The sequence below is a fragment of the Rhododendron vialii genome, chromosome 12a (assembly GCF_030253575.1).
Source record: "Rhododendron vialii isolate Sample 1 chromosome 12a, ASM3025357v1".
Classification (NCBI taxonomy): Eukaryota; Viridiplantae; Streptophyta; class Magnoliopsida; order Ericales; family Ericaceae; genus Rhododendron; species Rhododendron vialii.
The window spans coordinates 604,920-626,579 of NC_080568.1; the positions used below are offsets into that span (position 1 = coordinate 604,920).

The window sequence follows — 21,660 nt, forward strand, 5'->3', positions numbered from 1 at the left end:
CCAATGTCATTTCTCTTGTCTGTGACCCCATATATTTTGCCTTATAAACTGTGTGGTTTATCCTGGGTGTGCACTGGTCCTTTCCAGAGCCCAGAGGGTTGAAAACAAGAACTATAAGTTTAGGTTATTAGTGTACGCCAGTCATGGTGTGACGTGCGCAGATCAGGTCAGCATGCAGAGGTTCATCCAGTGCATGCAGGTTTTTTCCTGAGCACGATATTCCCGACTATTGTGTCCCAGTCAGTTTAAAATACTCACACAAGTGCTTGTTCTCAATCTATATTTATTGCTTAAATTAATCATTCATCACATTTTGTCACATAATGCTACTGGCTACGGTTTTAACTCTATTTAACTATTCCCCCGCCCTAATTGGTTAAAAATGATTAATGAGAAAAAAATGCAAATGTTTTACAAAAATGCCCGAGTAGAGACCGATCTCCGGATTGGGCGAGAGGGCTGCCATAAAACCCTTCCCTTCTTGTAACCTAGCTCCCGAACCTCAGATATCGAATGTGACGACGGTCCAGTCTATGCATTTTTTAAAATCAAACAACGTAGCAAACGTTTCAAGTTCGGTTCATTGGGTGCATACCGTGAAACCCGAGTAGCGGATCTGAATTGTAGCGTTTCGTCTCGCTTTTCCAAAAAGGGCACACCCGATTTTATCCACGAAAGTTGAACTTTCGGGGCGTGTGCCCACACTTGGCCCATGACAGAGTTTGTTAGGTCATTGTTTCTTGGGAAAATGACACCTAATGACGTGTTTGATAATTAATATCCACCAAGGATATTCTCAATATTAACAAATGTTCTCAGCATGTTCTTGGCAGGTATTAATTATCAAAACACGTCATGAGCCCGTCATTTTCCCTTGTTTCTTGGGCAATTAAATTAGGGAAAAGACTAGGGATGTGTATCATATGCACCCCCAAAAATATTATGCATTGTAGAGAAAATGTTACAAATCGTATAAAAGTTATGAGATACACTAAAATGTTATGAATCATAATTAAAATATTACGAAACAAAAGTTACAAAACACACTAAAATGTTATGAATGAACTATAAAATAAATGCATATAGTACATCTTTTTTAAAGGGTATGTATTATAGACTTTCCATTAGATTAGATTAGTTAAAGCAAGCCCCAAGTAAATTGTGTTTTCTATCCAAATTTTGAGAAAGCAGTTGGCGACCCGTGAAAAGGGTCCCTCAAGGATTCGGAGGGATTGGTAGTTGAATTAGGTATAACAAAGGATTTCTATGGGACAAAATTTTAAAGTGGGGTTGGCTGAAAATTTCCAAATACAACTACTGATATCGATGAGAATGTAACAAAACTATATACAGATCTGTGGGCACACGCCCCGGAAAATCTATTTTCTGTGCATAAAATCGGGTGCGCCCTTCTTGGGAAGCGCGGCAAAACGCTTCGATTTAGAGTCACCACTCGGGTTTCGCGGTATGCACCCAAGGAACCGAACTTGAAACGTTTTGCTACGTTTGTTTGATTTGAAAAAGGCTTGTAGACTGGACCGTCGTCACCTTCGATATCTGAGGTTCGGGAGCCAAGTTACGAGAAGGGAAGGATTTTATGGCACCCCTCTCGCCTAATCCGGAGATCGGTCTCTACTCGGACATTTTGTAAAACATTTGCATTTTCTTCTCATTAATCATTTTTTAGCCAGTTAGGACGGGGGAGCAGTTAAAGGGGATTAAAACTGTAACACGTTGCAGTTATGTGACAATGTATGACGAATGATCGATCTAAACAAGTATAATAGATTGAGAACAAGCCCCTGTGAGGATTTTGAACAAACTGGAACATGCTGTCCCGGAACAAGGCACGCAAAAGGAAACTGTATGCACTGGCCAGGCCACTGCATGCAGAGACTACTTGCATGCGCCACCGGTATACTGGCTTGCGCCGGTGAATCTAAACTCACAGCTCATATCCCTCAACCCTCTGGGCTCTGGAAGGACCAGTGCACACCCAGGACAAACCACACAGTCAAAATGGCAGGATAAAATACAGTTACAGACAGCAGATATGATTTTGAGCAGAAGAAAAGACAGTATACCCCATAAACAGTGTGGAGAATATAAACAATGACCAAGGCCTAACTGTCACGCAAAGGCCAGCCACTGGATCCATCGTGACTGTCGTACGCCAGTCCAAAGACAATGTACGCCAGTTATACTACTTGGTCAGTGCTTGGCTTTGCATGATCCGGGCTTTGGAACATGACCAGAAAGGTCCCAGAGGCCACTTAAAGCAGAAATAAGAAATAAACAACTACACAGCTCTATGATACATAAAGCGATAAACTGATTCTTAACATGCAAAAAGGTGATAAGATAAAAAGAAATGAAATAAGAACAGGATGATCCGTGGTCTCCACGCCAGTGGTGCACGTACAGCCATTACTGGCGTACGGCTTGTGGTTATTGCGCGCGCCACTTATCATCACACACGATCATTGAATCTTTGCTAGCTTTGAGGCCAAGACTGATATTGATTACTAGCCTTGACCCTGCTAGCACCCCTCATGGGTCAGAATAAGGCACAGAGCAAAAGGTGGTATACCTTTTGGATTGAGCTTGGTGATGGATTGAAGCTTTGAGCTTGAGGTTAGGAGGATATATGGAGGGTGTGGGGTGTTAGAGAGGTGTGTGGGTGATGTTTCCTTGCTTGTGCCTTAAATGGATGAAAGGAAACAACCAAGAAAACAAGAGAAAAGAAAGGAATGGCTTGAGAGTCTTAATGGAGCCAACCCCTTGCAAATGAATGCAAGGGGGGTATTTATAGCACAAGAGTGACTGAGGGAAGGGCAGTAACCAGATGGGTTAAGGGCTGGTTTGGCTAAGGAGAGAACCTCCCATGCATTAAATGCATGGGACTAGGTGATGGGGGATGTAGGAGAGAGAGGGGAACGTCTCTGCAGAGTATAATCATCAGGGGAACTGTAGCCTACGTCAGGGTGGCCACAAAAGTCCCGAGCACGTGCTTGAATAGTGATGATTTGACCGGGTTTTACTAGCGTACACCGTAATGGTACCTGCGTGCGCCGGTGATAACTGAGTCAACGGTTGATGACTGACACGTGGCAGTTGACCAGTGCACGCCATGAAGATACTGGCGCAAACAAGTATGGTTTTGCTGAGGTCTTTTTGGTTTTGGCTTGAAGGGTCTGGGCAGAGCTTGACAAAGGTTTTGAGTGAGATTCAGGACGCTCAAAACTCAAACACCACTAGCCTCGGGGTGTTCTTGACCGTAATCATCATTGGGGAATCAAAAGATTGTAAGTAAATTAGTCTGGACAGTCCAAAATAGGGTGTCTACAAGATCACGTGAGGGCTATTTTTGGGTCTCACACAAATAATTCAAATAATTTATTTACTTTTAATTTTTTTTAAAGTGGCTCAAGGATCGGATAACTGTAAATGTTTGATCCAATATTTCAATTTTTTCATTCACAATACAGGATCCTGGATGCTGAACGAAAATTGGTACATTAAATCAAGTACTTGACTTATCCAATTGAGTTGATTTTTTGTAGAGGCCAATCGAAACGATATTTTAAAATTAATGAATTATTTGTGTGGAGCTCAATGTGGACAATGCGCCATGTTCAGTAGATTCTCATTTGTACTCGTAGACGGGTTCAGGGATGTGAATAAAGACAAATCACGACAGTTATGGTAAAGGAAGATCATTCATAGATGTTCCGAAATTCCTTCATTAACGACATTTTTGAATTAAGAATTAGTTCATTCCTATCATATTCCTTCGTTAAAAATTTCTCCTTTTTTCCAACCCATTTGGACATAATGAAAGGACGTGCCAATTCTTGAAATGAAAGATATCACCCCTAAAATTCCGATAACACAACCTTATCACATCAACCTTATCAGGGGGCAGGATGACAATTATGTTAATTTGGCTATGTTAAAACTCATGTTTTAATTTGGCTATGTTGGAGAAGTTTGGCTGGCGGCTCTTGACTTGTGATCAATTATCTCTTGTAAGTCGGGGGAGTCAGATTTTTTTTTTTCCTAATCGATAGAAAAAATCGTTTTACATCATATATAAAGTACAAAGTAATAACCCGTGACACTATATCAATTGTGAGAGTTCACGAGACAACCAAATCTAACAATTCAACCAATACAAAAAATAAGCCAATTATAGGGTAGAAATAAAGAAAGAAAAAAAGTTTTCGTGTTTCGTGATCGAATCTTTGTTTGCATGATTGTTTTGGTTCATTTTTGTGTTTTGTGATCAAATCTTTGTTTGCCTCTGAGCTTAGTTTTGTAAGTGTCGGATGGCATTTTATTGAATGCAATGCCGCATAAAAAAATACAGTAAAAAATAAAGTTTAATAAACGTGCATGGACATTTTTACCTGAATGGAGATGACTCAGTCAAACCATGACTGGTTTTCAAACTGCCAGCTAAATTTCAATGGATAATGTAATTAGCTGGACTTTTTGTTGCTCTGAGCAATACATAAAGTCATCTGACCCGGTCTAAGTCCAAATTAATCACGTGCTAGCTCTTTGGTTTCCTATCTCTCGTCAGCAGAAAATTACTAGGACGCGGGGGCTCTAGGCACAGCACCCCTGCTCACACCAAAAAATGGTAGTACATTTGAAGGGAAAAAAAATTTATTCTTTCATATTTGTAATCCTATGAAGAAGAAACGTGATTATAAAAATCTTAGAAATAAAATTAAATTATGTCTTTTTAAAATAATATGATCAGAATAATAAGATCTTCACACTGATTTAAACGGATTGAAAATTGGAGCAGATAATTTTTTAACTGTATTTTTAATATATAAACCGTCTACAAAAATTAAGTGCTCCAATTTTTAATCCGTTTGAACAAGTGTGAATATTTTATTATTCTGAACATATTATTCTAAAGGATCATAATTAACTTTTGTCTCTAAAACTCTCATAATTAAGAATCTATTTTTTATTTAAGATCCTGTGATACAGAAACATGATTATTAGAGCCTTAAAGACAAAAGTTAATTATGACTTTTTAGAATAATATGTTCAGAATAATAAGATCTTCGCACATATTCAAATGAATTAAAAATTGGAGCATTTAATTTTTAGATTGTTTATATATTAAAAATACAGTTAAAAAATTATCTGCTCCAATTTTCAATTCGTTTAAACCAATGTGAAGATCTTATTATTCTGATCATACTATTCTAAAGAGACATAATTAAATTTTATCTTTAAAGCTCTTATAATCACGTTTCTGTTTTATAGAATTGCAAATAGGAAGACTAAAATTTTTTTTCTCCAAAATGCTACCGTTTTTGGGTGTGGGTAGGGGGTGCTGTGCCTCCTGGCAGCCCCCGCGTCCAAATTACTAATGCGGTTTAGAGAAATACTTCAGACCAATTGCATGCATTGTTAAAGTCATTTTTTGGTCTGTTTTTTTTTTCTCGAAAAACAAAATATTTTATTAATTCCAAAAGAGTTATATCGAGAGAAAAAGATAGGCGAGCAAAACTTGCTCAACCACAAAACAAGAAACACAAAATCTCGAAAGGGGGTCATTTTTTGGTCTGTTACGATGTCAAAAAAAAAAAAAAAAACAGCAATAGTGTTGGACAGTTCTAGCCCTGTTTTTGTACAATTTAAATCCAGATGATTCGAATTCATCTCTCTCTCTATATATATAGATCAAATGGCTTGGATGATGTGAAGAAATGACAATTAATGCATTCGACAACAAAGATGGCATTACCAATATTTTTGGCATCAACAAATGACAAATAGTGAACTTAGATTTTGCTATATACTGTACAAAAAACATCTCGATTGGCCAAAACTGCATAGGATTTTTGTATACGATTTAAGGGTAGAAGCCAGCTGCCAAATTATAGCATGCACTAGCTAAACAAATGAGGACTTGCTCCTATGAATTACTACTCACGTACTAATTAAAGGCAATTAATTCAAGCATGACTCTCGGTCCATTTCATTTCATGAACAATTTTATGAACTGAAAGTCATGTATCCTAACATTTTTTAAAATAATCGCCAAACAGGATTAAATCGTTCAACCAAACTGAACACCGAAAACAAATCGGTGAAATTTAGTCGCGTTTTTTAATAGTAGTTTTGAATTGTTTGGTTTTGAAACACGAAGAACCTGTTTGATTTTAAGAAGTTAAATTATTTCAAGTTTTAAGTTGTATAGCTTTTTTACCCCCTTTATTGGATGAGCACTTAATTTAGGAGTAGTTCAATTTGTAATATGCAATTATACAACTTATCAAGCAAAATTGCATGTACTTTCATGATGAATTATAAAAACCTACACCAAACTTATCTAGAATTTATTTTAAGTTTTTAAGTGATCGAATACTCATAATTTAAATCTAACTTGTAAGTGATAGCAAACGGATCTTAAATAAACTGGCATTCGCTTCTATTTCAACTGAAAGGATTTATACCTATCCTCGTAAACACACATCCCCTTAGGATAGAGTACATTATGTTTAACGAATGAAAAAAAATTTGAAAGAATTTACACACGGAAGAAAGCCGAAACAACCGATTTCTTTATATTATCTGCATAACATCTGGTACATACTTCATGATTAGTTCGAGGGAGAAGTAAAACATAAATAGCACCCTAGCTTCCATTCATTTTGGAGCTTTCCTTCAACTATTGCTGTGAACTCACTGCTAGGGTTTTCCCCCTGACCATACAAAATAATTCTGGCATTGTATTAGCTGGCTCAGATATCTGGTTATGAAAATATACAAATATTGATCAGTAACTGCACAAATCGATCACGTCAAACCAAACAGAACCTCGTGTCCAATAATTCCTCCCTTCATTGTGGCAATATCTGTGTACATTATTATATTTCTTTACGTTTTAATATCAACTGTATATATTTCCCAAAGACCAAAATAATGGCTTTGTAAACACTTACTCAGAGATAATCTTCAACTGAAATATTCAAACTCTCCCCTCCTCTCACCTCACTACTCCTCGCCTCCCAATTCCCAAAACTCCCCTCTTCATTTCGCCAAGTTTCGTTTTCAAAACCATCGACCACCTTCTCTCCACTGATCATCTTCCCGTCGCAACCGTTCGTTACTTCAACGGACGGCTGCTTCATCGCAAACTGCGCATCAACCGCCATCCCAGCGTCCGAGGCCGCCTTCTGCACGGACGTTGGCGACATCCCCGTACGCACCGCCGTGGGCAACGTTAACGGGAAGTTAAGCTTCTCGAGCGAGGAAGGGCCGCGGAGGCAGTAGGACGCGATGTCGTGCGCCACTGCGGCCGCCTCGGGAGTGGAGTAGGAGCCGAGCCAGAGCCTGTGTTGGGTTCCGGGCACCCGGATTTCCGACACCCATTTCCCCCACTTACGACGCCGCACTCCTCTGTACTTCTTCTGTGAGTCCGGTGTGCTGCAATTGCTTGTGCTTCCACCTTGATCATCTGAGCTACTCATTTGAACTAGTAGAACGTAGTTGTAGATATATATACGTTGTTTCTAAATTGAAAAGTTGCTGGAAATGGGAGGAGTGGTGAGTGCTGGAAATGGGAGGAGTGGTGAGTTATGAAGGGAGGAAAGTAGAAAGGAGTAGAAGTTTATATAGGTTGAAGAAGGGGAAAGTCAGAGGAGAGGAGGTGGGATATTTATGGTTTGTGGTTGTGGGAGTGTTTGGGAGGGCTGACCTTTTAGATAGAGAGAGAGAGAGAGATAGATGTGGGGTTGGGTGGAAAGTCAAGATTTTCAAAGGTCAAAGAAAAGAAAGGATTTTGAAGGCAACTGTTCCACTCATTAAAAATCAAAAGGCTTTTTGTAATTCAATGGGTGTGGAATGAGTCTTTTGGTTTGCCAAGTGGGGCTAGTGGGTTATTACTATTACTACGCGACGTTAAGCTCACACGTATATTAGGAGTACTTGGTTGGCCCCTTTCAAAAAAAAGAATAAATTCTTTACACGAGTCCGAACCCCTTGTCCGAAATTGTCTGTCCCCCTCCTTCGTCCCGGTCCTCTATTTCCGCCACGTATCAACTCCTTTTTTCCCTCTAACAGCGTCAACTGCTCCCTTTTCTATTCGATTTTAATTTCATCCTCTTTTTGATATATATTACAAAATATTGTTAAAACATTAAGTGTTTCAAATTTTAATCTGTTTCAACATGTGAAAAGATTTTAATTTTTTGATTATTTTATCCTAAATGGTCATAATTAAATTTTGACTATAGAGCTCTCGTTGATTAATCCTAAAAAAGGTCGTAGAATCAAATATCTCTTAGAGCTAATCAACGAGCCATAGAGTCAAAATTTAATTATTACCATTTAGGATAAAATGATCAGAAAACTAAAATCTTTCCACCGGTTCAAACGGATTAAAATTTAGAACACTTAATTTTTTAACCATATTTTTTACAATATATAAAATGTCTAAAGAGGTTGAAAAATTAATTATTCCAAATTTCAATCCTTTTGAACCAAATGCATTTTTTAATTTAAAGGCCTAGATTTGCGCGTCGAACACTTATTTATGGATGGAGAGAGTAATTACTAATAAGAAGAAAGCATATTAGGATTAGCTACCTTCATTTATTTTCAAGTAATAATAGGTGGCATAATTAATATTTTCTAAAAAAATAATGATTTAGTTAATTTAAGGGCCATTTGTTGGTCCAAATATGAAATGGGACGAACTTAATTGAAATGCAATGCATTAGATACTAATATGCATAGCACAAGGAATGAATACGTAACAATTTTTTCAGTTACACCTCATCATGTGTACAATTTTCTTGACAATTTAAGATGTTCGGATAATTTACGTGTAGCTCGACTAATTTTCAAAGGACTAATCTCATTGTTCACTTTCAATGGCCCATGTAAAACCAATGCAAAGTCGGCCCGTATTGATAGTAAAGATTTTGAACATGAAACTTGAAAAAAAAATATACACCATTAAGTCACGTACAGATCTAGAACATTAGACCAACCACAGGTGTCTCCTAAATTCCTGTAATTCATAAAAAAAAGTTATTAAAAAGATTTCAATTTATATCGGCACATGCATTAGTACATCACTACATCATGGGCATTCATGGCTGCAACAGTAGCATATATAAGATCAAATAGAGTGTGTGTGCAGTGTGTCTATATAGATATATATAAAAGGTATCCGTCGGTGGGAAATATTAAAATAAGGATAAGGTTATAGGTGGGGTGGATAAATATTCCATTAATGTCTCAACAAGAAATTAATTAATCCCTAGGCTTTTGACCAAGTTCTCAATCAATATTAATTAATACTTCTATCTAGGTTATAAGGTCAGCTAGCCCACCCAGCAACTTTCATGATGCATTCATTTCTTTCTGGTCAATTTCAGGTCGGCTCAAATATTTCAATTAACGTTTCAAGGCCCCGTTTAATTGGTGCAGCGTATGGGGTAATTTAATTTGGCCCTTTCTTCCATTGAAAGGCTAGTACAACTTTTATTGGAAGCTTATATGTCGACAAGGCTATAAAAAAAAATTAAAGAATAAATAGAAATGTTGTTTCACTCAACACATAGTTTAGTTACCAATGGCACACCCACTACGGAGAAGAAATTTCACTGCAACGGTTATTTATAACGTCTTCTCTTATGATATGGGTCCCATCCCATGCACGTAAGAGAGGCGTTACAAATAACTTGCGTTGAAAATTATGTATTGAAAATTTTGTAGTCAGTAAATTAGCTAAAAAAATTGAACCGCAGTTTTAGTGCACGGTATTTTTGTTACTCCATTGGAAATGCTCTAATTAACTCATTGTTTTTCTTCTTTCTTTTTTTAAACAGGAGTCCGGGGACAGTTTACACGTACCTCATCTAATCTTCAGGACTATAAACCTACCATCTACTAGCGGAAGCCCCACTTAAGGTCAGAGCAAAATACTTCGCATGGACTAGCCCCAAAAGAATTAATAGCACATGAGATCTTTTCGAATCTGAGATCTTAAGAGAGAATGAACTCTTAAGTACATACCTTGATCACTAGGCTAACCCTTGGGATTACAGGATCATTGGTTTAAGGAATGATTATTAGTGACACATTGCCAAGAAAGACTCAGTAAGAGCATTCTCATTATAATAAGCAAATGGATGTGAATAAACAAATTTAATAACAATGCTAAAAAAATATCTCACATTGTAATAAGTAAAGTTACAAGTCTTTTAGCAGATAACCAAATTTTACCCATTTCATAACCAAACTTAACAACTTTTACAAATAACCAAAACTCAATAACTCAAAAACACCCCATATTGCAATCGTCTCATTGAGACGAATAATTTGATGTGGTCAGATGTGTGATTGGAACTCATTTGCGATGGGACAAATGTGCATTGTATATTGGGTTTTTTGTTGTTGTTGTTAGGGATGCAAAAATAACCAATGTAGAGATAGAAGTTGTTAAATTTGATTATGGGCTAAATGAATAATCAAATGCTGACGTGACATATTTTGGTTATTGATTTTGATTATTAGCATTGCGGATGCTCTAAGAATATACTTTGCCGGAAGGTCATCTTAATTTGGAGCCCATCCGGCCGGATTGCGGAGAGTAATTACAAATTTCAAAACTTGGACCATAATGGGCAGTCAAATTGGAGATTACAAATACAACAAGTTGTAGTAGAAACTTTTGTACCCAACGACTTGGCTTGAATAAAATGACTAGCATACTTTTCCTGTACAAGAGACTGTTGATCTTTTCGGGAAAGAAAACCTATTCATAGATAAAAAATTTCGGTAAACCTGAGGGGTTGAACAAGCGGTGGTGCTTGAAATTTATTTATAAGCTTATTCAGAAGGACGTGGCGCTTGTATTTTACTAATTGTAATGGACTTTTTTGGTTGTTGGTATTCAACCGTGTCTAAGGATACTGGTCTATTCCATGTGTTTCATGTTTGATTAAGACTGAGCAAAATGTCAACTTTTGCATGCCTGTTCTTCCATTAAATTTCTACAGTATATATTTCGGATCTGGGGACGCTGCCAAGCAGTCCCTGTCGAACGGGTGAAGGGCGCATCCGGACCGTTCAAAAGTGTTTTCAGCATTCCGAATTAAAAAAAGTCTATATTTTAATCCAGACCATTGATTGCTGAGATGGACGGTCAGGATGTGCTTGGCAGCGTCTCCGATTCCCATTTATCCAACCTTGTCATGGACCGAGTTATCCAACTTCAAGGTACATGGTATTCTATCATGTCATTCTATCCCAAGTTGAAATCGCATAACCAAATTTAGGATAAACGGGATTAACAGATAACTAATCCATTCAAACAAAGATATTATTCTTTCTATTATTTTTGGTGAGACTTTCATCCTAATCAAATAGATGTGAGAAAAAAAGGTACGCCGTACATTTTCTCTCGCCACCCTAACCCCTCTTGAGGCTCCAAGCAGTACCACCACCTCCGATGACTTCCCCTACATCTGGTGACTCCGCTCACCCGCAATCCCTCTCCACGATCATACAACCATGCCTGATTTAGGGGCGGAATGTACAACATTACAAATCGTCAAAACTTCTTCAAAGAAATAATGCAGCAGATAGAAAATTTTCGGGATAAGCTAACGAGATCAAGTCTGGAAAAGATACAATTAGCTATTGCATGAAAAGTCCAATTAATGTTCTAATTAAAATGGGAGATGAGGGGTCAAAATGACACAGGATCGGAACATCCATAATGCAGCAGGGATATTACTAAATAAGGAATCGGGTAAACAATCACGCAAATTAACAAAGCATATTCGGAAGAGATCGATCGATCTAGTTACAAGCAGCATTCTACAGTTAAAAAGGATGTGGAAAGCCTGGCCAATCAACCATCATGCTATATATGTAGAGGGGAAACAAGAGGAAGGAAAGGGAAAATAATCAGCTTAATTGCTTGGAAAGCAACAAAAGGAAAAGGGAAAAACTCAGTTACAGAAAGCAAATGGGAGAAAGCTGAGACTTCATGCATATAATGTTGCACCTAAAACTTAGGTATTGTCTCAACTACCAATATGAAGATATATATTCTGAGGGAAGGGGGGAAACTTCTTACAAGTTTTGCCCCAACTTTGTTTTCTTCTCCTACCAAGTGAATCAAACGATAACTCCTTCTCTTCTTTTCTCATACGAATATATCACAGCATTGAAGTCACAAAAATCTGGATTGCTGTATCGTAGACAAATGGTAATGGGGTTCCTTGTTCGATCTGATTCAATTTGGTAGCTATTCTCAGGCTCTCCATTTCCATATCCGATGCAAAATGAACAGAAGAGTACAGAAAGGATTGCTGAAAGAAATACAGTGTATATTACATATGGTACTTCTCATAAATACAGCTCAATGAAATCACACAGTTTCAAACGGCTGTGACCCTCCCTGCTCCTTTTGGCATACTGCATATGTGAAAAAGAAGGAAAGAAAAAAGTGTACAAGATTAAGGTGAGAGAAGCAACATGAATTAACTTAAAGCAATTGAAAATTGACAACGGAAAAGATAAAACAAGGAAACGAAACTGACCGCGTCGTTCCGTGTCAAAAATAAATTTATAAAAACTTGGAGTTAATTACTACTCCGTAGAATAATGGTCAAGACTGAGTGTCGATCCACAGGGACAGTATGACCAAGTTACTATAATTTCAATTGATTTCTAGATTAATTCGGAGGAAAAAGATTTGAGTTGTTTGATTTCAGAAAACTAGTACTAATTAAGAAAGCTACTAATTATTTGATTTGAAAACTGATGAGAAAAAGACTTAGGGTTTCGAATCCACCCCGACCACGCAACAACGATATGCATAGGCTAGGTTTAACATTCAAATCATTAAAGACTATTGTTAGAGCTTGCAATCCCTTCCGATAATCGTCAAGAAGATAATTGAATTGTTAAAAAAGCATAGACTATCCCATAGCACGTACCGTCTCACTAGCCCGGTCTGGCCGCCTAACAGCACGATCCGTTTAACGAGCATAATCTATCTCAGAACTCCAACCACAATCAAAAAATACCATTATTTAACTCCGTATTTGAAAACCGCGAATATTACGAAACAGATTGAAAGTAGTAAAATCATTCCATAAAACTGAAACGAGTTCTAATTAAACAATCGATCCGAATATTAAAACCTAAACCTATACATATACAAAGTTACTTGGTACGGTGCTTCATCTTCTTCCTAGGGAATGGAGTTAGCCGCTCATGGTAACCGGGTGTTCCTCGCGAAGTCGTGATCATCCAGCTGAACTCCTCTTCTTCCCTTTATATCAGTGATGCCGATTATTTTTTCCATGTCAAAAGAAAGACATCTTTTCCTATTCCGACTCCCTCTTTTATGGTAGTACTTTCCAAACCAATCTATCCCTTCCTTTGGGTTTCCCAGCACAATTTTGGCAAGGCAATTACACTGGGATTAGTTTTTGATTGCCGAAATTCCTCTATAACCGAAATTGGATTTCACTAAACATCTTTTATTCATATAATAATACAGCTGGCCCATCTCTTGAATTAAGTGGTCGACTCTACTTATTAGTTTGCACATCGCGTAAAATTGGATTTATTCGCTTATTTTTGTACCAAATCCTCAAATGCCTACAATCACCGCAAAACACTAAAACGTGTTAAGTAACAATGTATACGGACCAACAAATGCATAAATTAATGGGTACTTTTCAGCCAGCACCCATCAGAAACGTTTTCTGACTAGAAAATATGTCATCTGTGAACACGATTTCTTTGTCATTCCACAAAGAAGAAATTGGAGTCTAGTTGAAAGCAAACAGCAAACCACCATCCTCACCTACAACACATCATCATCTAATTTATCGCATATCACAGACAACTAAACATCATGAGCAGCACTTTCTGCCTTTTTTGTTATTTACATTTTACTGTTCTTCAAATTTTACCTCATCAACATTGACATCACTTGCAGTTATGCCAGACTAGCTGAGCCCTTCCGCTGAAGACGATTTCTGCGGATGCATCAGCTATTGCACCTCCTTTTATGCTGATGTATATATTTTCGTCATCAGTTTTCACTGGATAAACGAACAGATCCCCCAAAGCAGGTGTGAGAACTCTCAGAACAGGATTCTTCGGATACCATTCCTTGATGGAGCCAGTTCTAAGATCAAACGTGGTATCAGTTGTTGGGCAGATGATACCGAGAAAAAGTTTCTGGCATTGTATAGTATCAGCCGGCTCAGATATCCGGTTATGAAAATAAGTATTGATCATTAATTAAACAGCAAAAATCGATCACGTCTAAGCAAACAGAACCACGTGCCCAATAATTCCTCCCGTATTATTCCTTTACGTTTGTATATCAACTGTATATATATATTCCCCAAAAGACCAAAATATTTGCTTTGTAAACACTTATACTCACAGATAATCCTCAACTGAAATATTCAAGCTCTCCCCTCCTCTCACCTCACTACTCCTCCCCTCCCAATTCCCAAAACTCCCCTCTTCATTTCGCCACCTTTCGTTTTCAAAACCATCGACCACGTTCTCTCCACTGATCATCTTCCCGTCGCAACCGTCCGTTACGTCAACGGACGGCTGCTTCATCGCAAACTGCGCGTCAACCGCCATCCCAGCGTCCGAGGCGGCCTTCTGCACGGACGTTGGCGACATCCCCGTACGCACACCAGCGGGCAACATCAGCGGGAAGTTAAGCTTCTCCAGCGAGGAAGGGCCGCGGAGGCAGTAGGACGCGATGTCGTGCGCCACCGCAGCCGCCTCGGGAGTGGAGTAGGAGCCGAGCCAGAGCCTTTCTTGGGTCCCGGGCACTCGGATTTCCGATACCCATTTCCCCCACTTGCGACGCCGCACTCCTCTGTACTTCTTCTGTGAATCCGGTGTGCTGCAGTTGCTTGTGCTTCCGCCTTCATCCGAGCTACTCATTTGAACAAGTAGAATGTAGTTGTAGATATATGTATGTTGTTTCTAAAATTGCAAAGTACGTTGCTGGAAATGGGAGGAGTGGTGAGTTATGAAGGGAGGAAAGTAGAAAGGAGGAGTAGTTTATATAGGTTGAAGAAGGGGAAAGTCAGAGGAGGTGGGATTATGGTTTGTGGTTGTGGGAGTGTTTGGGAGGGCTGACTTTGAATTGGGTTGAGCTAGCCAATAGGGGAAAGGAGACGGTGGTTTTTGAAGAGGAGAAGAGAAAATAAGGAAGGGAGACTGTGACAGTTTGTGGGTGGTTTTTTTGAAGAGGAATGTCAAATCTCTAGTGAGAAGGCGACTGTTCGTGATCCACTCATTAAATATCAAAAAAGGCTTTTTGTAGGAGTAATTGATTGATGGCTGTGGAACGAGTCTTTTGGTTCGCCAAGTGGGGCTATTGCTATTACTAGACGACGTAAGCCCACACGTAAGCTTATTTTGTTGTTTCAAAAAAGAAGTGCGATATAAAATACAGAAACACTACAGTCACCGACCGGGAAGGTCGGTGACCGGCCACCGACCCTGTGTAGGGTCCACTCCGGGCCCCGCACGAATGATCCAAGTCGTTCAATAATTTTTTTAAAAAAAACCGAGTGGGCTACGTGTAAAATAAGCTCAATCCGATGTGTGTATATGCTCGTCCGAGCTGTTCCAAAATCAGATAATCCGAGCCGTTCAAAAATGAATGTTTGGAACGAGCATGTACACATATCGGATTGAGCTTATTTTCTCACGCAGCCCACTCGGTTTTTTTTTTTTAAATTATTGAGCGGCTCGGATCATTCGTGCGGGGTCCGGAGTGGACTCCACACGCGGTCGGTGGCCGGTCACCGACCCCAAGGTCGGTGACTGTAGCATATGAGTAATTATTATTCTACTACTAAGAGCATCCGCATTATAATAAGTAAATAGATGTGAATAAGCAAATTTAACAACAATGTTCAAAAAACACCCCACATTGTAATAACCAAAGTTACAAGTCTTTTAGTAAATAACCAAATTTCACCCATTCCATAACCAAACTTAACAACTTTTACCAATAATCAAAACTCAATAACTAAACTCAACAATTAAACTCAAAACTCAAAAACACCCATATTGGAATCGTCTCATCGAGATGAATAATTTGGTGTGGTCGGGTGCGTGATTAAAACTCATTTGCGATTGGACAATTGTGCATTGTGTATTACGGGATTTTTTTTGGTTAGAGATACAAAAATAACCAATGTGGAGGTAGAAATTGTTAAGTTTGATTATGGACTAAATAGATAATCAAATGCTGACGTGACACATTTTGATTATTGATTTTGATTAGTACCATTGCAGATGCTCTAAGAAGAAAGCATATTAGGATTAGCTACCTTCATTTATTTTCAAGTAATAATTGGTGAAATAATTAATACTACTTGCTAAAAAAATACTAGTAATGATTTAGTTAATTTAATTAAGGGCCATTTGTTGGTCCAAATATGAAATGGGAGGAACTTAATTGTAATGCAATGCATTAGATGATACTAATATGCATTGCACATGGAATGAATACGTACGTGACAGTTTTTAAGTTACACCTCATGATGTGTACCAGTTTCTTGATATTTCAAGATATTCGGGCTAATTTACGTATAACTTGACTAATTTTTAAAAAACTACGTAATTCCATTGTTCATTAGCAAATGACCCATGCAAAGCCCCCGTATTGACAGTGGAGATTTTGAAAAAACATACACCATTAAGTTAAATATCTAGATCTAGATCAACCACAACTGTCTCCTAAATTCCTACTGTAATTCATAGAAAACTGATGATTTATTTAAAAGATTTCAATTTCTATCGGTACATGCATTGGTACATCATGGGCATTCATGGCTGCAACAGTAGCATAATAAGATCAATATCTTTTTAATTTTTTTAGTAAGTATCAGTCGGTGGGAAATAATAAAATGAGGACTGAGTGTATAAATGGGGTCGATAAATATTCCATTAATGTCTCAACAAGAAATTAATTAATCCCTAGCTAGGCTTGACCAAGGTCTCAATCAACATTACTACTAGGTTAACTATAAGGTCAGCTAGCCCACCCAGCAACTTTCATGATGCATTCATTTCTTTCTGGTCAATTTCAGGTCGGCTCAAATATTTCAATTAACGTTTGAAGGCCCCGTTTGGTGCAGCGTATTGATAGGGTATTAATTGGAGTATTTATTAGTAGTACAACTTTTATTGGAAGCTTATATATGTCGACGAGGGCTATAAAAAAAACAGAAAAGAATAAATAGAAATATTGTTTCACTCAACACATGCATAGTTTAGTTACCAATGGCGCACACTACGGGGAAAAAAGTTTCAATGCAACAGTTACTGTATTTGAAATGTCTTAGCACCTGATATGAGCCCTATGTATGTGTATGTATCATCCCATACACATGAGAGAGACATTATAAATAATCGTTGCATTAAAAATTTTCTCGAGGATTTTTTGTCTAAATAAGCCAATTGGTTTTTTTTTGTCTTTAATTACTCAAAAATTTTTTTCTTCTGTATTTGTTAGTTTTTCGACAATTTTTTGTGGATTATTGTGTCGTTATGACGAAATGAATCTAAAAAGTAAAAAATTACGATTGAAACACAATTTTTTTGAATAAAGACAAAAATGAGCCGATAAGCCAATTAAACCTACCGTCCACTAATCCTCGAGACCATAAACCTACCATCCACTAGCGGGAGCCCCACTTAAAGCCAGAGCAAATGCTCCACATAGACTGACCCTAAAGAATTGATAGCACATGAGATATTTCGAATATAAGATCTTAGGAGGGAGTAAACTCTTAAGTCCTGACCTTGATCACTAGGCCAACTTTTGGGGTTACCGGAGCATTGGTTTCAGGAATGAGATTAGCAGTACAAAAATGCTACTTACACAACCGTTGTATTGGTTGTGTGCGTAATTCTGATCGTCCAGATGTATTTGGACGGTCTAGATTTAAAAAAAAACTCTTCTAAGGAAAAGTTTAACTTTTATGGAGAACAGTTTAAACGAATCCTGACCATTTATTATAGCAATGAACGGCTAGAAATTGATTATTTGTTATGTTTTACACAACCGTTGTGTATGTAGCACTTTTGTTAGCAGTAAGAATATACTTTGCCAAAAGGACATCTTTGAGTCTCCTCTCTCCACCCCTAACAGCTGCCGCCCCTCCTCCCCCTACCCTAGAGTTACAGCGGTAGGAGGGAGGAATTTCTCCGGTATTTAATTTCCTTCTCCCAATCCTTGATCTGGGAGTTTTCCTCTCTTTCCTCCATCACTAAGGCCCCGTTCCACAACTGAGAATAAGAACTTATTTTTTAAGAAGGCAATTTCAAGTTTAAAAATAATGTGTTTACGCAAATAATTTTCCTATCAATATGGATCTTGTTTGATAGATTTTATCGAGATCTTTTATACGGTGCAAAAAAAATCAAAAAATTATTTTTCATTTATATTATTTTTTAGTTTGAAAATGTGAAATAAGTACTTATTTTTTAAAAAGTTGTTCTGAAACGGAGCCTAATTCACCCCATTCTCCTCCTCCCCCAACCTCCATTTGGCCCATCCACTCTCCTCCATAGCCCCTGCTTCGGATTGGGCCAGATTTGGGGATGAGATGAAGCAAGGTGGCTCCTCCCCCAACCTCCATTTGGCCCATCTACTCTCCTCCATAGCCCCTGCTTCGGATTGGGCCAGATTTGGGGATGAGATGAAGCAAGGCGGCTCGGTCTGTTAAACAGAACCACTGATATAATTTTAGTGTTAGTTAATTCCACTTCTGATTAGCATTAGTTAAACTGTGTTTAGTTACACGTGTAGCAATTCTACGGTTAGTTCGTTAGTGGAATGTGTTGCTGAGAGTTGGAATGGGTGATCACTTAATAACATTTGAGACTTCTCCACTTATTGTCAATTGGTTTTGAGATGGATATAAAGTTTTTATATGACATCAGAGCAGAGCCCGTTCCACTCCACATTTTATAAAAAATTTACAATCCACATTCCACTATGACAGACCAGTAAAAAAGCTGCACGATGATAGAACCCAAAAAGTGGTCACGCGTGCAGACCTCAAATGCGGCTGCATGTGAAGAGAGATGTTAAGAAAATGAATCTCACATTGCTAGGAAGTGGAATGAGTGATCACTTAAAAATATCTGAGACCTTTCCACTCATTGCCAATTGATTTTGAGATGGATATAAAGTTTTTATACGGTCTTCTCCAGCAAATAAGTTGCTCGATCATAGGTGGTGAGTTCCGGCGACATGGACGGTGGCTGGAGGTTTTATTTCTCTAGTTTTCTTTTCATTCTTCTTTTCTTTAGGGATGGTTTGTTGTGATCTCCCTTGAGGAGTGTTTTCTCACTTTTGCGGGCAGTTTTCTTTCCAAAAATGATACTCACACAACAATCAAAATATAATAACTTACATAACCTCTCCCATGCATATGGGCTCCACACACACTACTATGTGTGGGCCCCACATATATGTGAAAGGTTGTATAAATTATTGTGTTTGGATTATTATGTGAGTAACGTCTTTGTTTTCTTTCCCTTTGTGGGTGTTTTTCAATGGTAAATTGGCGTGTTATTTCTATGTGTGTGAATTTAATTTTGTCAGGAGTGTAGGTAATAGTGCGATTTATTGCATGCTAGTAAGGGTTTTGAAAAATAGGTGTTTTTACTTGGGACTTGTAAGAGTTTTGAAGAATAAGTGTTCTACTTGCGAAGTCTACCTGCTGTCGTGGCTGTCCACACCTTTTTGAAAGATATAGATGTCCTCTTTATTTGTTCTTTTCAAGATTATCAATGGTACTGGTTTAGGGGGAAAAAAAAAGTCATACTTTGGAGCCTATCCGGACTACTTTTCGCAGAGTAATTAGAAAATTCAAAACTTGGACCATAGTGGCAGTCAAATTAGGTCCCGTTTCATAAATTTTTAAAAAAAATACTAAGTAGCTTATTTCATATTTTTAAACTTAAAAATAATAAAAATAAAAATTTTTTTTTAATTTTTTTTTGCATCGTATAAAAGATCTCGATGAGATATTTCAAACAAGATCTATGTTGCATATTTTTAAATTTTAACAAGTTCATAATTTTTGAACTTGAAGTTACCTTTTTAAAAAATAAAGATTTTTTTTGCTTTCTGAACGGACCTTAGAGATTATAAATACAAAAAGTTGTAATAGTAGAAAGTTTTGTATCCAATGATTTCGCTGAATTTGGACGATTAATTTTGAAATGACTGGCATAGTTTTCCTGTACAAGAGACTGTTTCTTTTCGGGAAAGAAAACCTATTTCATATCATACTAGATAAAATTCTGGTAAACCTGAGGTGCCAAGCAGTCTTGCATGGGACTTAAGAATTTGTTTTTGTTCTAAGTTGAATTTTTTTTGTCAATAACTCTTAGAATTATCTTAGGTTTAAGCGTGTGAAACGACTGTGGAAAAGACTGTATGAATAAGTTCGAAGTAGTATGCATAAACTAGTTCGAGACACTTTTCATTATCACAAAAATAATTTTGTAATGATTTTTGTGGCCAGAAATTATCCTTCAATGCTTAAAATTACACACAACACAAAGTCACAAACACTAACAAACAAATTTTGAAATGCATTTCTAAGAAAATGAAATGCAAAATCATTTTTTAAAATTTATTCAGAAGCAAGCTTATTCAGAAGGACGTCACCCTTGTATTTTACAAATAAGTGTTGTGCGGCACAATGTTATGCACATTCGGACAGCCTGTTCGGTAATCATCGGTTCAGATTTCAGCTCGGCAATGAACGACTTAAATGCTCAGATGGTAGAGATGAGATTTGGACCGTTAAATTATCGAATAAACAATTCAGATGCCGCACATCACTGTGCTGCTGTGCGGCTGGTACTATCCCCGAGTTCCAAATTGTAAGCTAAAACATTGGACTTTTTTGTTGGTATTCTACCGTTTCTAAGGATACTAGTCTATCCCATGTTTCTTCATGTTTAAAACTGAACTAAATGTCAACTTTTAAATGCCTGTTCTTCCTTTAAATTTGTACTACCTCCGTCCCAATTTAATTGTCACTTTTGAGAGTTCGTGCCACTTTTCAATTGATTATATCTTGTAATTTATAATGTTTTAGGTGATTTTGAAAACATTGTATTATAGAACAAATCGAAATCTATCAAACAAGATCTATATTGGATATAAAATTCATTACCAATTTAAATATATAAATAATTTTTTTTTATCCAGTTAGAATAGAACTGAGACAAGTAAATTGGGACAGAGTGAATACCATATATCTGACCGAGTTATCCCAATTTCAAGGTACATGGTATTTTATCACGTCACTCTATCCCAAGTTGAAATTGCATAACCACCGTATATCTGACCGAGTTATCCCAATTTCAAGGTACATGGTATTTTATCACGTCACTCTATCCCAAGTTGAAATTGCATAACCAAATGTGCAGGACAAACGTGCAGGTTTAACAGATAACTAATACATTCCAACAAAAATATATTGTATTTTTTTCTACAATTTTTTTTTGTGCGACTTTCATCCTAATCAAATAGATGTGACAAAAAAAAAAAGCTGTACATTTTACTTTTCTTTT

General features: G+C 37.4%; 2 protein-coding genes across 2 annotated transcripts; both read right to left on the reverse strand.

Annotated features, from left to right (window-relative positions):
* Window positions 1–6,620: 6,620 nt before the first annotated feature.
* LOC131311422 (ethylene-responsive transcription factor ERF020-like) lies at window positions 6,621–7,550 on the reverse strand. The gene has a single exon (XM_058338884.1). The coding sequence runs from the start codon at window positions 7,500–7,502 to the stop codon at window positions 6,975–6,977; it is 528 nt and encodes a 175-aa protein (XP_058194867.1). The 5' UTR covers window positions 7,503–7,550; the 3' UTR covers window positions 6,621–6,974.
* A 6,798-nt stretch (window positions 7,551–14,348) lies between these two features.
* On the reverse strand, window positions 14,349–15,157 carry LOC131311012 (ethylene-responsive transcription factor ERF020-like). Its single transcript, XM_058338317.1, has one exon. The coding sequence runs from the start codon at window positions 14,980–14,982 to the stop codon at window positions 14,458–14,460; it is 525 nt and encodes a 174-aa protein (XP_058194300.1). The 5' UTR covers window positions 14,983–15,157; the 3' UTR covers window positions 14,349–14,457.
* Between the last annotated feature and the right edge of the window lie 6,503 nt (window positions 15,158–21,660).

What these genes read in the sequence shown, in the direction of transcription:
- LOC131311012 (XM_058338317.1), bottom strand. Translation starts at nt 14,982, where the DNA reads ATGAGTAGCTCGGATGAAGGCGGAAGCACAAGCAACTGCAGCACACCG.
- LOC131311422 (XM_058338884.1), bottom strand. Translation starts at nt 7,502, where the DNA reads ATGAGTAGCTCAGATGATCAAGGTGGAAGCACAAGCAATTGCAGCACA.